General features: G+C 39.7%; 3 protein-coding genes across 10 annotated transcripts in view; 2 read left to right on the top strand and 1 right to left on the bottom strand.

Moving 5' to 3' along the window:
- The window catches only part of LOC134496728 (cullin-9-like), a 505,703-nt gene that overhangs the window by 431,830 nt on the left and 56,736 nt on the right, over positions 1-17,137 (top strand). The window lies entirely within an intron of this gene.
- MEA1 (male-enhanced antigen 1) lies at positions 419-5,975 on the top strand. 2 transcript variants are annotated; one of them, XM_063302373.1, is made up of 4 exons: positions 419-536; positions 2,221-2,503; positions 2,619-2,724; positions 3,872-5,975. In XM_063302373.1, exons 2-4 carry the CDS (start codon positions 2,231-2,233, stop codon positions 4,033-4,035), a joined length of 543 nt encoding a protein of 180 aa, XP_063158443.1. In that variant the 5' UTR covers positions 419-536; positions 2,221-2,230; the 3' UTR covers positions 4,036-5,975. The 2 variants fall into 2 exon arrangements, with proteins under 2 accessions (XP_063158443.1, XP_063158436.1); XM_063302366.1 differs by lacking the exon at positions 419-536 and adding an exon at positions 568-608.
- Positions 4,310-17,137, bottom strand: part of PPP2R5D (protein phosphatase 2 regulatory subunit B'delta) — a 54,773-nt gene continuing 41,945 nt past the window's right edge. For 2 of the 6 annotated variants that reach the window (XM_063302330.1, XM_063302336.1), the window contains exons 14-16: positions 10,715-10,787; positions 9,176-9,292; positions 4,310-7,431 (exon numbers count right to left, since the gene is read on the bottom strand). In XM_063302330.1, the coding sequence (XP_063158400.1) occupies positions 7,294-7,431; positions 9,176-9,292; positions 10,715-10,787 (328 nt within the window). In that variant the 3' untranslated portion in view covers positions 4,310-7,293. Of the gene's footprint in view, positions 7,432-9,175; positions 9,293-10,714; positions 10,788-14,037; positions 14,310-15,017; positions 15,081-16,245; positions 17,084-17,137 lie in introns of those variants that run through there. The other 4 variants (XR_010067895.1, XR_010067896.1, XM_063302356.1 and 1 more) reach the window with 4 other exon arrangements.

Genomic DNA, 17,137 nt, shown 5'->3' with positions numbered 1-17,137 from the left:
AAAGCTGGCAGCTAAAGCATAAAGCTTCCCCTCTTGTGCCTTTAAAGAGAACAGTAGGTTTTGCAGCACCAGCCTCATGCTTTTCGTCAGGAAAATGGGGAGCTAATAATTCACCTTTTCAAGGTAATCTCGAGAAACAGTTTGGCATGGGTTTCTCCTAACTCCTCCCCGCTCACGGGGATGTTCTTTCTTCTTTTCTGCAGAAATGATCACAGTACCTATCAAAGCACTTCTGCAAACTACAAAAAAGAAAAAAGAACGGACGTAATCGTGAGCGGGCGGAACCAGACATGGTGAACGCCGTTGTCAACCCTCCTCCCAGCAAGGCGCCGCGTTGTCTTAGTTACCAATCCTCCCGTCGCGCTTAGCTATGACGACATCTTCAATGGTCGGATGTGCCTTGCTTCCGGGGGTTGGGCTGCGGAAGACTTTTTAGGTTCGGTTTTTACAACAAGCGAGTGGAATTTGTTTTGGTGAGGACGGAAGAGGATTTTGTAGTGGTGATGATGGTGATTACTGACAGCACTTTCTAGCCGGTGCAGGGGAGTCTTTATGTCGCCCATTGGTAAAGCGTGAAATGGGATGAGCAGGCGATGCCGGAAATGGAGGTTTTCGTTGGGGATATGGGAATGTAGAGGACAATTCTCAGTATAAAGAATATTCTCTCATGTATGACCTTGTTTTAATCTCTAGAACAACCGTGAAAGGTAGATTAGATTTTTTAATTAAGTTAAAAAGGGCCAGTAAAGGGAACTATAGAGAGAAATAAAACTACGTTTCATGGATACGTAGCGTGGCTTTCTCCCTCTGCCACAGTACAAGAATTCGGACTCATCAGTTAAGCTAAATTCGAGGAGATCCAAATAAATGACTTCAAACTACCTGTAGTTAAGCTAAAGAAACTGCTATAAGCTGTAGTGATGGCCATCGGTTTGGGTATTAAAAGAGGTTACAAGATTTGTGGAGAAGGAGGCTGTCAATAGTTGGATGCTGGTCCAGCGTCTTTATTCTGAGGGCAGGCAGGGGATTTTTAGGTGTTTTTTTTTTTTTTTATATGGTGCTTGTGGACGTCCCACTGGCTGCTAGAAATAGGCTTTGGTCTATTTCTACCATTTTAGGCTAAACAAGTTTGCTTGGAAAAGGTATATTTATCTTGTAAAGGGGAGAAGTATTAATGTATTACAAAATTATGTCTTCTAACATATTAAAACCAAACATGAATTTTTTGTAAGCCTATTTTATAAAAAAATATATGGTGAACCTAGGAATTTTGCTGTTTTGAATTAGTGGGATATTTTGTGCAATAATTTTATATTAAAGTATTTTCAAATTGTTTGGGTTTTGCTACACACTGCTGAGGTTCTAGGACCATTTTATGCAAATCACAATGCCTTTTATATGGGGGTTTTCACCTTTTTTCTCCAGGAATGAGTTGCAGCTATTTTCTAACATGGAAGAGGAAAATAGAATATACTGGGAGACATTGACATAAGCTAATTCTACTCCAGTTACCATAGAAAATAGGACAGGTTTTATTCTGTCCCTACTCATGTGCATGTATTACAATTTATTTCCCCATAGATTGAAATTTGAAATACTAACAGCCAAATAAGCTGTAATGGTTACATTACTTCAAACTGAAAAACCAACCTTCCACTGATGTTCTGAGCAGCAGGAAGAATCTTCCTAAAGAGTTTGCTTAAGAGAATGGTATCACAGGTTTGGCAGGACTATTGGATTTTATTAGAGGCTAGAATCATATACTGCACGAAACTATAATGTGGTTTATATGGTTTTGCATTGACATGTTGTGTGAACCTTGCCTATTGTGGTTTAATAAACAATGGTTAAAAACCACTATAGCATAGCTTGTGTAAAAATGGCCATAGTTTACAAAGTAAAATTGTATTTTGTAAATCACCCCAGTCCTCTGTGTTTATGAATTGAAACTATGGTAAACAAGCTGTATCTCTGAGAGGCTTATCCCTATAGCTGATCTTCTGAAAGATTCATCAATGACAGAAGCACAGGGTTTCTGAAAAGAATGCTAAACACCCACTGTCCCGTGTAGTATTTAATCACAATGTTAATTATATGCAATTATTTAGAATGGAATCTGATATCTCTTTTTTGGTTCTCTGCAGTCTTTCCCAATCATTTTTCACATTCACTACTTTTGTAATGCCAGGTGCTGAGATCAAGTTCCTTTTTTCTGTACAGATCCAGTTGCATGGCCTTAGAGCCAGTAGTTACACAGAGAATGGGTCCAGAGAGGATCTGTCCAAATGAGCATGAAGAGCTGGGGCTTCAAGAACCATCTGATGGAATCCTTGATCCTGTTGGGGAATGGAGTAGTGAAGAACCGGAGGAGGAGGAGGAAGAGGGTATCAATAATGGCTATGTGTATCAGCCACTGAACCAAGAACCAGATCAGGGACCAGCAACACATGAATTAACAGTACCTAGCACAGAGCCAGCCTTTGACATCAATGAGCGACTTCAGGTGGCAATTTTGTTCCTAAGACATTATGTGGGAAGTGATGCTACCAGGAGAAAATTAATGCATGTGTCTTTACCTTTAGCTTAATAATTTTAATGGTCCTGTATATCATATGCAGGCAATGAGACTGCATCTGCCTGACCCACCCATCGACAGTGATAATGAGGAAGAGGAGGAGGGACTTACAGCTCAAAGCAGTCGCAACTCAATCCCCATGGATCCAGGTAGTGTAACAAAATGTCCAACTTTGTGTCCTGGTAGATTGTAGGAATATTTACAACTTTATTCCAGAGCTTTAGTGCAGATAGTCTGCCATGTTATATTGTTTCATCTCTATGCATATAAAAAGCTACATTCTTTTCTTAATGTCACTTTTTCCTCTCTAGCCAAGATAGTTACTCCATCTGTCGCTACAGTCCTCTATTAAATTTAGATGTTATCAGTCTAGAACTAGTCCAGGTGTAAACCTGATTTTTCCTTACCTAATCCTGTAGATATGTTTGCATATAGAGACTTAACATTTCATGCTAAGCTATACTGTGGTTTACTTGGTTTTAGCTTAGGGTGGTCTACGAACTCAGCCGTGCTTTTTGTAAATTGTAGTCTAGGATTGTATATTAACATAGCTAATTGTGGTTATCCAATAGTAAAAATAAACTATGGCTTAACATTATGTGAAACCACTATGCAGCTCATATCACATCTACTTTTGCGGTGGCTAGCCATTTGTTACTACTTGTTTGCTTTGGAAATAAAACTATAGGGCATAATGGCCCACTGGAAGCCATAGCCATTAGCAGGATAAGGAAGATTAGTCCCTTTCCCTTGCTATATGCCGTAAACACAAGGTCAGCCATGACCTAGAATTGGATGTTATCCTAAGCCCAACCACAATATGGTTTAATGTAAGCAAACTGTCTGTTATGCCACTTCATCTCCAGCTGTTCAAATTATCTTGTAGCAACTGTCTGATACTATTGTAACTAGCAGAGTAAACACTATTTTCAGAACAGTAGCATGCAAAAAAAAAAAAAGACTGGTTATTTGTGCTGTGTAGCTATTTTGATCTTCCCCTTTGACAAGATTTATGGACCAGAAACCATCTCTGGTCTTCCAGTTCTTCATAGTACTTTACTTATTAAACCAGCCTCTTTATGTTGAATGACAAAACTTTAAACACTCCATTCAGGATGGTGTGCAGTTACTGAGCCATGTATGGTTGATGCATAGTAAAGTAAAAACAAAACTATTGTTTGCTTGACATTGTGGGTGAGTTGCTCTATTATCCATTCAGATTAAAACTACATGAATACAGAAATCTCTGGGACTGTTGGGGGTTATTTCTCATCCTCTGCCTTCTTTTGCTGCTAGAACATGTGGAGTTAGTGAAAAGGACTATGGCTGGAATCAAGCTGCCTACACTGAGCATCCCTGCATGGGCCAATGAGATATCCGATGAGCAGTGGCAGGATATGGTGCAACGAACACTGCAAGACAGACGAAGTCAGGATGCCTTTAAGCCAGAATGGAAATGAAGAGCCACAGTGAACTCCTTGCCCACAGAGAAAACAGCTAAGCCAGACCTACTCTGCTTTAAGCTATCTTTCTCTAAAGGGGTTGGGTAGATATTTCATCTTTCTCTAGCACTGAACCCGTCAATTCATCTGGTAAAACTGAAAATAATTCATCGGTTGTCTGTGATACTTAGTTATAAATGCTTAGTGGTGGTGACCACGGGTGAGGCGGTTTTCTTAATCCTGAGAAAAAAGGCCTTTTGGACATGTGTTGTTTATGAGGAGCAGTCCAGTGTATCATCTTTTCAAGAGATCCATTTTATTTAGTTCTGTACATACAGGGACATCTGTACAAAATCCAACACTGTCATACTATGTAATACTCTACTGAAAATAAAGTACACCATATGTACATAATGAATTGTAAAGCAGCTTCATACTTGTGTCCAGGGAGTGAATGCATCACTTAGTTGCTTTTTTCCCCCTCTTGGGAAGGGCTATATAAGACATGAAAGAGGCAGCTCCAACCCTGTCCATGTAAAAAGTAGGGAAGGTAAAAGCTGAAATAGGGACAAACGCAAGTGTTTTAGGTAGAGCTGGATTAAGGTAGAGCATAACTGGAAGTTGTGTGGCTGAGGTGCTCGTTTGGCTTGAAGTGTGATTTTTTTTTACCTCTTCCATATACATCTTCTCTGATATTTAGATACATAGGACACTCAAATGAATTGGCAGCGAACTAAATTTTAATATTAGGTCCCAAACACAAGTTCCCTGATCCCAAAGAAAGATTAGACAAAGCCTATATTTACATCTAAGTGTACAGCATATGATGCTCAATTACAGCCCTGCTTCATCTATGCAAAACTGTAACAGGCACAAAAGTGCTGTGTAGCATACATGTGGGTAATGGAAGATAATCTCCTATGGTCCTTCTCATTTACAGAGCCCAACCTTGAGGGGGAATAGTTAAACAGACAATCACATTTTGGTGTTGAAGAGCTCCAAGCTTACTTTTGTTCCTCCCACAGCTAAACCACACTTTGAAAGACCAGTGGCTGAATGTGCAAGGCCTCATTTTTGTTTGATTCTGTCACCGAACTGTCAGGGGCATCTTGCAAATCAAATGTAAGTCCCTGTTTAATTTTCTTCCATTTACTGCTTCAACTGGTACCTTGCAAGGGGATTAAAAGATGTCATTATTAGTATGAGAAACTACAGCCAGACAGAGCATCTTGAACAACAGATACTGAAAGTATTTTGGCAGCTGACAGTGGAGGTTAGCATCATCATATATTCTAACATCTGTCTCAATTCTAAGTGCCTGTCCTCATGTAGTTAAAATACTACCATGTACAAAATAAGGGTTGCCAAAATAAAAATGCTCTGCAGGAGGGAAAGAAGCTTGTGAGAACTCCAGAAACAGTCCAGTGAAGACTGAGCATGCTCAGTGACCATGGAATGCTGATGGACTATTAGTAGGGGTGGAAAAATGAAGAATTCCACAGAGAAGAGTATTGAGGAATATGTCAGACTGCAATTTGTTTGGCTTTGCATGACGGGTAAGCCCAGGCACTGCAATTTATTCAATTCATGGTTAAAAGAAATAATAGCTTAGCATGATATATGAACCCAGCCTACGGCATGAGTATCAGTATAGAAAATTGGCAAATGTCCACTTGTTTTTTAATTTCAGTTTTCTAAGAGTTAAAACATGTCTCTGAACAGGTGAAATGGGTGAAGATTGAGATGAAATATGTTACAAATAAACTTGACAAATTATTCAAGGTACAGTGGAAACAGAATGGTATAAGTAAGTAGACAAGACAAAATTACATCACATAAAGATTTAAACAAAGAATATGAAATGGGGTGGGAAAAGGCTCGCAGTCCAGTTCAAAATCATTACTTCTCTGATATTCCACTGCTTCCCAGTAATGGAGCCCCTAAAAGAGCTGTAAAGGGATAAACCCCAAAATCTGAAAAAAAAAACCTCATTAGAAACAATTATTTCAAAGCTAGAGCACAGGATATTTAAGCAGAAGATAGTGAAGGCTTTCCCTTCTGTGATTCCCATGATTCAATTAAGTCAGCAGCTTTTCAACTATGACAAGCTATTAAATAAATGGAACTATTATGTTCAGGCTAGCCATACTTCAAAGAAATCCGTCAATACCCTAAATTTATGTATTCCCTAAAGTGAATTTCTGCTCCATTTTTTTCTTGAGTTTCCCAAACAGAGGAATGCTGGGGCTAGAACAACTGGAATCCACACAAACACAGTGAAAACTAATAAAATCATGCTGGCTGGGAGATTATGGGAGTAGAAATTTAGCAATGGGGAGAGGGATTAACTGGAAAAGACTAGCTCAGTTGGTAAATGGAAACTGGAGTTTCCTGTATTATTTATTTAATTTTTCCTCTGGTTTTCGATATGCAAAATGCATAAAGCTATTCAGGATTTGCTGGAGCTTAAAAGCCAACAGCTGAAAGGAAGGTTGGCATTAGTAAAATGTGCTTAACAGCTACGCTCACTCCAGTTCTAACAAAGACAGACAGAAGGCAAGTAACACATTCACAGAGCAGCTGCACAATAGCTGCCAGGCACACAGATCAACTGCAAGCCTTTGTTTGGAAGGTGAAAACTACCATGTCATTGAAAGCATTACCTAAATCACTGGATCTGGAATTATGCATGACTGCTAATGCAAACACAATTTCAGGGAGTGGGATGAAAATTATCACCCTTACTCATAATGACCAAAAGCAGCTGAAGTCTCCATCAGATTAGCTATTTATTCTAAATGAGGGGTGGGGAGATAACACATTATTCCCAAGGGAAACTGGCCTGTACTGACCTGTTCAGTCAATGGGACATAAAGTTTCTGTTATGCAGACCACATGGTTGTGTGTTATAGGTGGAAAGGGGACATCAATCAAGCGCTCTGCATGACTGATAAACAGATGAACTCTCAATGCTTTGGTCCTGGGACTGCAGAAAATTTTTTACAAAATCAGGAACTGGGAAGTTCCTTGCAATGGAATGATATTCCCACAGGTTGCTAGGCTCCCATCACATGTGCACACAAAACACAGCCTTAGGAAGATTTAAAGCAGGAGTAAGTAAAAGTGTGGTAGGATATGAGGTACAATGTAAAATCAAACTGAACCTGAAAGAATGAGAATGGAGTGGAGGACAGGCACAGGTCACCATGTTCATTCCCTAGCTATATGTTAGAACAAAGTGCATTTCTGCGCACCCTCCAGGGGCTCCCCAGCCCGTCAGAGTGCCTCCTGGCTTGAGGTGAGAAATTCTTCTGCTCTCTTGTGTGCTTCCAGAGCCTTTATGGTGTAGACATCCTGAGGAAGCTCTGATTTCCGACGCAGCAAAACCTTCTCCTTCTTCATGTCTTTCAACATCTAAACACAAATACGCAGCAAATTAAATACAGTTTTTAGGATGTGCAAACTTTTCCCAAGGGTTATCTTGCCCTCTTCTCTTTAGTACTATATATAGTTTACTAAATCATGACCAAGTTGGGTTTAATTAGGTTCAGCTCCCAGGTCTGTAGAACACCTACTTGCCCACTGTACCCAATATCTGTTTTCATATGATGACATAGACAGATGCCACTAAGTCTGCAACTCTTAAAAATAAAAATGAATGTAGAAATTATTAAGCAAGCAGGGCAGGACAATCTGAGATCTTCCACATGATGTTGGATTTTAACACCTACCAACCCTGGCAATAATTATCAGAGATGATGGGAACTATGCTCTAGCAATATTTGGAAGGCCACCAATTAAACTTCCCTGACCTAATATATTTAGCTATTTCATTTCCTTTTAAGGCACCAGCCTTCAAGTAATACCATCCAGGCACAACATCACACATACAATACAATTACAGAAGCACCACAGTCAGAAATTAAACACTAAGTGTGCAATAAGCTAATAATTGAAGAAAGTAAGCTGAGTCAATGGTTATAGATCAATATACACACACAGCAATGATAATGACATTCAACATGAAGGAAACAATCTAGACAACATTCTATTTTACAAATGGGCAACACTGAAACTAAGAAGCAAGCAGAAATACCAGTCAGAGGATCTTGGTAGATAAATTTAAATATAATCACATATTGTGTGGTTGTTGTTTTAACTTATCTTTTACAAAATGGGACCACCAAGGCTCCAAAACATGGTGTCACAGAAAAGAAAGGGAACTCTGCCTCTGACTCATATTATTAGAGATTGCCACTTCTGAACTCTGTTTGTTTTCTCTGGCAACAAATGACTTAATCTGTGGGCATGCAATTTTTTTTAAAAATCTCTTGATAGGGAAGAGATGGTGCAAACTTTTTCAAAGAGTTTTGCAAACTTGGTGTTACAAATTCAGATAGGAGAAAAATAGCTGACAGTATGCTAGCTGAGGGGCAAAAGTAAAAGGAAACAGAGCAAGTAGAGAAGGTAGGAGCAGAGGAGCAGCAAGTTATACTCCCTGCCAGTATTAAGCCCAGTGGATACCCCTACTTTGCCCATTCAGAAGCCAAATATAATTATGACTGACTTGGAGTGCATCAACGCTGGATTTGTGTCACTGATCTACATAATTTAAGGAGCATCACCATGAGGAAGGACAAATACTTTTGTTGAAATATTAATTATGTAACGACTATCTCAAATGCTATAGTTATATTTCTTTCCAAAAAGCCATGTAAAACGAACAAAAACACGGTCATAAAACCATTAAAAAGAATGCAGGTAGAGGAATGCACTGGAAAGGTTTTGTGTCTGGGTGTTTTGTTTTTGGGGGCTTCAGCTAGTCCACTGCTCAGAAACTCTGAGTTGGTTTTTAAACCTGCAGCAGTTAGAAATACATCCAGTAGGATGTTTTGAAAACCACCGTCTTTCAATTTCAAGCTGTGGAAGCCCCCAAATCCTTGTACCCATTTCCTAGGCCATTTGAGAATTAAGGGCTATTTTCCACCCATTCTGCCTTTTCACAGAGAAACCATGTGCCAATCATTTATGACTAGCTTGCCTTTGAGCCAGGTAAGGGTCTAACAAAATGTGCTTGTTTGTTCAAGAGAAACTGCTTACCAGGAACTACATGCTACAGAAAGGCTCCGGATCAACCGGGTTTATATAATTAAATCACCTGTACAGCCTCTGTTTCCATCGTTTTCTTCAGTAGCTGTATGTCCTCTGCAGTGGGGGTCTCCGTCTCCATGCAATAAACAGGAGGCAAAGGTGGGGGTGCGCAATACATGGGGTACTGCAGGAACACAGCACACAGAAAAATGGGAATGCAAGCTCAGCAACTCAAGTACTGGAACAACAAATGTTTACACGTATACACAGATCCCAAAAGGAAAAAAGGATATAACACTAATGTTTTCAATTATAATTCATGGTCCCCTTTGTGAAATAGATTTGGGGATTTAAAAGTTGCTGAAAACTTTCATCCCTATTTCACATATTCCCTTACAGTAAAGGGGACTGATTATTCATTCTTTTCTCGCATTGGTGTTAGAATCCCAATTAAACAAAAGAATGAAAAGTGAAATGCAGCATGTCTACAGTGTCAAGACATCAAAAAGATCCCATCATAGCAAAAACCTAACAACACAGTTGTTACTTTACATTTATGCAGCTGTTACCTATTCAAAAATTGGATTTTATTCAATATTCCAAAAGGCTTTGAATTAAAGGAATCAATGCATGAATAAGTCTGAGTTCCTACACGAATTAACATTGGAGGGTGTATTATATATTCCACATAAAAGGGTACAACGATACAAGAATAATACTATAAATTATCCTTGTTACAATTTTCTATTTCTTAACATTAATATGGCTTTATAATGAAAAACATTTTTAAAAAGGTCCACTTGAAACGTGGTACTCCATAGCTGTGTATTCTGAGCTGAGTTTTTCTTAAAATATGTTTTTCCTATAAAGATGGCTATTCTTGCCTTTCAGGTAATAGAGTGTCATCTATATATTGCTCCAATTCTGTGATAGTCAAACATGGAGAAGCAGCAATTTGGAAAAAAACCCCAATATAAATGAACTCCTTTTCAGAAACTAGACAAGTAGCAGTAACTGCTGTTTTCATAGCTCAATACTCTGGGGAAGAGCAACAGGTCAGTGATAAATCGCATACGTGTAGAAATTGTTCCAGATTTTATCCCTAGAAACTCCACCTAAGAAATCCGTTTATGCTGTTAGCATAAACAGTACTCAGCTAGGTGGACTTCAGCAGCAATTTCCCACACCTATTCCTTTGATGTAGCAACTTACCAAACTTATGAAACACTCATCTAGTGCCAGGTTTTAAATGAATAAAAAGAGCTAAGATGGGTACTTGTATTGCCCAGAAAAACTAGATTAAGTTTAGTTGGTGTTTTAGATGCATGCTCATGACTTTCAAAACCCCATCAGATGAAGACGTGACCCCTATTACCACCATTTGATCTTTACGCTCCAATTTTATACACAGGAAACAGAAGCTGACAGTAACGCTTCTTGCACCACACGCTAAAGCCACAGTCAGATTTTAGTTCAGCATTCCCCCCAAATGAAACACAGAGTTGTTTCTGTATAGTAAGAGTAGTTGGCTTTATTACCTAAAAAACAGAGGAATGTGAGGGTATTTCCAAACCTCCCATCATGTACTGATCATAACAACCATTACCTGAGGGTTCTGGCGAGCTAACTCCTCAATCTTGTGCCACATCTCTTCTCTTTCCTTCAATCTGAACCGCCCTCTGAAGATGGAAAGAAATTTACTTTTTTGTATTTAAATTTCTAGTCTGTCCTTTCTCTAGAGCTCAGACCATGTTACACCATTCTAAAAACAAAGCCTGAAAAAGCGTTAGAATATCCCATGTTATACAGGATTCGAATCTAAGAATCTCTTTCTCTCCCTTTTCCCTCCCCCCCATAGATAGATGGCTTAGAAAAAGGTAAAATCCTTACCACATCTAAATACTACTAAAACTCTGGTGTCTGTTTAATACTTGTAACCTTCAACTGGGCAAAACGGTGTGTCACAGGCCAACCATTTTTGAACCAAGGCACCTCAAGTGGGCTAACTTACAGAATGCGTCCAAAATCTGGGACCCATGACTTTCATGGAATAAAAATTTGGCCAATTTTACAGGACATTTTATAAAATATAAAAATTTGTATTTAAATTTATAAAAATTACCATAAAACATTTTATGACATAATGCAAAATGTCATAAAACATTTCCTGCGGTCAACTCCTGATGTTTGACTGTGCTATACATTCAACATGGGCTACTTTCAAGGCAGATACATCTCTGAACGTCTCCCTGAATTTTTAAGAACTTTTCCAGTACATTAGAAGCTCTGCCATTGTTGCAGGTATTGAGGAATCTGGTAAGGAAATATCTCTAAGTGACGACCCAACAGGTCATGGGTTGTCCAGTATTTCATAAAGTAACATCTTTTCCTACTCTGTTCTCTAATCCCAGGTTTCAGAGTGGCCACAATCACTCCCACCCTCCCTACGAAAGCAGTTAACTCATTTCACCCAATCCTATTGACTCAAATCTTCATCATGTGAGAGACATTAACCCCTAACTCTCATCTTTAGGTTACCCTCTTGAAATCTTATCCCAGATTTCTTAAAACCTCACAGATCAAATGCTCATATGGATATGGTAGTTTTATGGAACTGAGCAAGCCAAGGACCATGAAGCTATTAAATCCATAAATTTAAATGTATACTTGGAAGTAAAAATTAGCCCAAAAATGTATTCTACAGTAAATATAACAAACTTTTAAATGGTTTTTAAACTGCTGATTGAAGACTGCTGTATTTCTTATTCCCAAGAACCATTCCTGGATTTTCAGTTTATGCTTCTCAACGTGGGCAGTCTCAGAAGAAGGGTTGCACAGAATTAAATGCTTGCTACCTATTGGTGACTTAATAATACTAGCATGAATTTCCACTTCTGCAAAGTGAGGCACCTACTCTTTCCCTATCCCTCTTACTCAAACCCACCCCCCAAAGCTGCTTCTGATGATTGAGGAACCCTGCCAAAACATGTGGAATATGAAGCAATGAAAACTGTCACACCTTATGCATGTAAGATTTCCATGTGTGCAAAGCCACCATGGGATACAATCCAGGTGGACTTGGAAGGCAAGTAATATTCCAATTGACTTCATACAATTTCCAGCCTGTTCTTACACTGTGTGCACAATTATTAGGCAAGTGAGTATTTTGACCATATCATCATTTTTATGCATATTTTCCACCTCCAAGCTGTATAAACCTGAATGCTTATTGGATATAAGCGTATCAGGTGATGTGTATTTGTGTAATGAGGGAGGGTGTGGCCTAAGGAGATCAACACCCTATATCAAGGTGTGCATAATTATTAGGCAGCTTCTTTTCCTCAGGCAAAATGGGCCAAAAGAGAGATTTAACTGACTCTGAAAGGTCAAAAATTGTAAAAATTCTTTCAGAGGGATGGAGCACTTTTGAAATTGCTAAGATATTGGGGCGTGACCACAGAACCATCAAACCTCTTGTTGCAAATAGTCAATAGGGTCGCAAGAAACGTGTTGAGAAAAAAAAGATGCAAATTAACTGTCAAAGATCTGAGAAGAATCAAATGTGAAGCTACCAGGAACCCATTATCCTCCAGTGCTGTCATATTCCAGAACTGCAACCTACCTGGAGTGCCCAGAAGTACAAGGTGTTCAGTGCTCAGAGACATGGCCAAGGTAAGGAAGGCTGAAACTCGACCACCACTGAACAAGACACCTAAGTTGAAACGGCAAAACAGGACCAAGAAATATCTGAAGACAGATTTTTCAAAGGTTTTATGGACTGATGAGATGAGAGTGACTCTTGACGGACCAGATGGATGGGCCCGTGGATGGATCGGTAACGGGCACAGAGCTCCACTTTGACTCAGATGCCAGCAAGGTGGAAGGAGGGTACTGGTATGGGCTGGTATCATTAAAGATGAGCTAGCTGGACCTTTTCGGGTTGAAGATGGACTCAAAATCAACTCCCAAACCTACTGCCAGTTTTTAGAAGACACTTTCTTCAAGCAGTGGTACAGGAAAAAGTCTGCATCTTTCAAGAAGACCATGATGTCTTTGCAGGACAATGCTCCATCGCATGCATCGAAGTACTCCACTGCGTGGCTAGCCAGTAAAGGCCTCAATGATGAAAGAATAATGACATGGCCCCTTTCCTCACCTGACCTAAACCCTATTCAAAACTTGTGGGCCCTTCTCAAACGGGAGATTTACAGTGCAGGAAAACAGTACACCTCTCTGACGGGGTCTGGGAGGCTGTGGTTGCTGCTGCACAAAAAGTTGATTGTCAACAGATCAAGAATCTGACAGACTCCATGAATAGGAAGGCTTATGATTGTTATTGCAAAGAAGGGTGGCTATATTGGTCACTGATTTTTTGTTTGAAATGTCAGAAATGTTTGTTTGTAAATTTTGAGTTGTTTATTATTCTCACTTTAACAGATGAAAATAAACGAGTGAGATGGGGGAATTTTCGTTTTTCATTTAGTTGCATAATAATTCTGCACACTAATAGTTGTCCAATAATTGTGCACTCATAGATATGCTCCTAAGAAAGCCAAAACCTCACTTTTACTTTCTTATATATTCAGGTTTGAGGTTTATTAACATTTTGGATTGACCGAGAGCACTGTAGTTGTTCAATAATGAAATTCATCCTCAAAAATACAACTTGCCTAATAATTGTACACGCAGTGTATATGGAGATTGCCATGGTAATACTACAATATGATTTACACTGGCAAACTAGTATTAGATTCATAGAATGTAAAGGTTCAGAGTAACCTTGGAGATCATCTAGTCCAATCTCATCTCCAGTGAATGCGTCTACTACCACACCATGCCCAACAGATGGCCATCCAGCTTTTGTACAGTACTTCCAGTGGAATCTACCGCCTCACAAGGCAGTCTGTTCCATTGCTGAACAACTCTTACCATTAAGGAATTTTCCTGATGTTCAACTGAAATCTGCTTCCTTGTAACTTAAAACCTCTGTTTCTTGACTTGACTTCTAGAAAACATTACAGAAGTCTACCCCATCCTCTGCATGGCAGCTCTTCAGATATTTCAGCATTTCAGCTACATTTCTCATAAGTTTTTTCCTTTCAGCCCCTTGTCATCTTGGCTGTTCTCTTCTGGCCATGTTCCAATGTGTCAATGTCCTTCCTAAAATGTGTTCACAACTGGATTAAATATTCTAAATGTGGCTTTTGACCAACAAAAAACAAAGATAAGTCCTGAATCCTCACATTGTTCTCTAAAGTGTTTGCTGTCCCCTAGCTTTGTGTTGTCCACATATTTGATCCAAGTCATTTATAAATATATTGAATAGTATAAGGCCTAGAAAAGAACCCTATAGTATGCCACTCAACATCTCTTTCCAGTTTGTCAAGACCCTGAGGTACACTCATTGAGTACGATTGTTCAACCATCTTTGTATCCATACAATATTCTGTTCTATCCTCATTTATTTTCTCTACTAGTATTCCATGAGAGACCCTGAAGCCAAGATACACTATGTCCACTGCATTCCTATGGTCAACTAAATTAGTCACTCTATTTAAAAAAGGAGATCAGATTGGTTTGACGTTACTTGTCCTTGGTAAATCCATGGTGGCTACAGCAAAACAATACCTTTTTTGCCAAATGCTCACAAATTGACTATTTATAAACTATTACAGAGTTTTGCCTAGTACTAATGACAAGCTGATTGGTTAATAGATACCCATGTCCTCTTTGCCCTTCTCCAATCCACTGGCACTGCACTCATTCTCTATGATGTCTCAAACATCACAAAAAGGAGTTCCAAGATAACATCCACAAGCTCCTTTAAGACTCTCACATGGAATTAATCAGGTCCTGGAAACAAACTCATTCATGTTAGTCAGGTGCTCCCTAACTATCTCTTTACTTACCTTGGGTTGCCACTCCCTCCTTGTGTCAACTGTTCTGCTTAGGTCCATTTGAATACAGTTCCCCTTTGAGAAAAAGACCAAAGCAAAGGAGGAATTGAGGAGCTCTGCCTTCTCCCCATCATTTGTTACCATCCTGCCATCTTCTCCAAGCAGTGGGCCCACCCTTTCCTTTTTCTACTGACATAGCCAAATAAGTCATGTTGTTACTTTCAACTTGCAAACCTATGTTCCTTTTGTGCCTTAGCCTTTCTGTAGATATTAGCTACTTGCTGGTATGCCTTCTTGGTCCTTTGCCAGCCTTGCAAGGTAGTCCAGACAGGAAGCACGCCCAGATGAACTTATTCTACTTTATTGTAAGGTTACATTAACAGAATCTTGCAACTCAAAGTACATTTCTCCTCCATTGCCTTTACAGCCCAAGAAACTAGAGACGGTCCCTTCTGTGACATTTGCCATGCCCACATTCCTTCTGCGGGCTAAGCTGCCTCTTATCCGGCCATTCCCCTGGCTGTGGCTTTTCCTTCTACCTCCTAAGGTCATTCTCACATACCTACATTCTTGCACCTATATTCCATTTCCTATACCTGTCCTTTTAAACTTTTGGCAAAATCAAAACCTTCCTATGAATCCACATGTTTTTTCTCAATATAATGGCGTACAACTGTATTCCAGTATTTTCTTTTTGAGAAGCCCCAAACCCTCCCTTTGCCCTGATGATTTCTGTCCATGGGATCCTGCTAATAGATCTCCAAGATTACTGAAATTAGCCTACATTCCCACTTCCTTTTTCATGGCATTTTGAAACTAAGGTGATTGGTCACGTCCTCCTGAAAATTAGCGTTTCCACTGCTTCACCTCTTCAACTGGGTTTTCTCTATTGGTTAGGTTCAGGTCTAGGAGAGATCCCTCTATCTCTTCAACCTTCTGGAAAATGAAACGGTCAGCAAGACCACTGAGAAAACATTGGGATCTCACAATCTTGGCTGGGTTTGTTTTCCAAAAGACATCTGGGTAGTTTCTTATTATTACCTCCCCCCTGAAAGTTCAGCAACATGGCTCAAGAGAACATTACCCACATCTTCTGTCTGGCGTGGTGATCTATAGCAATTCCCACAAGTGCTGCCTTGTTGTTTTCTCTTCTTTGTATTCTTTATCAGTACTCCTGACTGGACCCTCATGCTCATTTTTTTTGTATCTCTGCACATGTGTGCACTTCGTTCACATAATGCCTCCTCTCCCCTGTTGTGTGGCTTATTCCTCTCAATCGATGTATTCCCTTCATAGCACTAGGTTTCAGTAATTCCTACTAAATATTTGCCTTCCTGGGTTAACATTAATAGTTCTTTCTGTTTGTTCCCCATACTCTGTGAATTCGTACAGAGATACTGGAAACCTTGGGTCATATACCTTAACCTATTCTTTCCTGTATTTATGCACGCATTATTGGATGCCTTCACAATGAGCACACACCTCTCAGTACATTCCCAGTACTTGGTGTCAAAACTATTTCTGGGCTCTCCCCTTGATCCCCCACAGAATTCAGTTTAAAGACCTTTGGATCAGGGTTATAAGGTACCTTCCAAACACGTTCTTCCTAGCTCTGATGAGGCACAGCCCATCTCACAGCAGAAATCCATCCTATGATCAAAGGATCCAAACTATTCCTGTTGAAACCATCTGCACAGCCCGTTTCCAAAATTCTTCTCTCTCTTCCTGAGCCATTTCCTTTGACAGGAAGGACTAAAGAAAATATCACCTGTGGCCACAGCTCCTTCTTTCTCCTGCCTGTTTGCAGTCCTCTGCAGGATCTGGCTTCATGTTTCCCACAAAAAGGAACTTGGAAGCCTTTCCGTACCATCCCAAATTTGAGCCTCAGGAAGGCTGCACACATCTCTTGACAGATTATCAGACTGCTGTTTTCATCCCTCTTAGCAAGGAGTCCCCAGTTCTCCTCCTCCTCCCCCCCACTTGTTCAAGGCAGAGACAGGAATCATTCCCTTTGAAGAGCTTATAAGGTCCTTTTCCTGTCTCTGTGGCTTGTGGCAGCTACTCTTGATCCATGGGTCCTGAAGTGGCAGCAACAGAGAGACTGTGGAATCTACTCTGAAACTCCAAGGAAA

This window comes from Candoia aspera, chromosome 1 (genome assembly GCF_035149785.1).
Source record: "Candoia aspera isolate rCanAsp1 chromosome 1, rCanAsp1.hap2, whole genome shotgun sequence".
Taxonomy (NCBI): domain Eukaryota; kingdom Metazoa; phylum Chordata; class Lepidosauria; order Squamata; family Boidae; genus Candoia; species Candoia aspera.
Note: the sequence above shows the minus strand (reverse complement) of the source record. Positions and strands in the feature narration are given on the sequence as shown.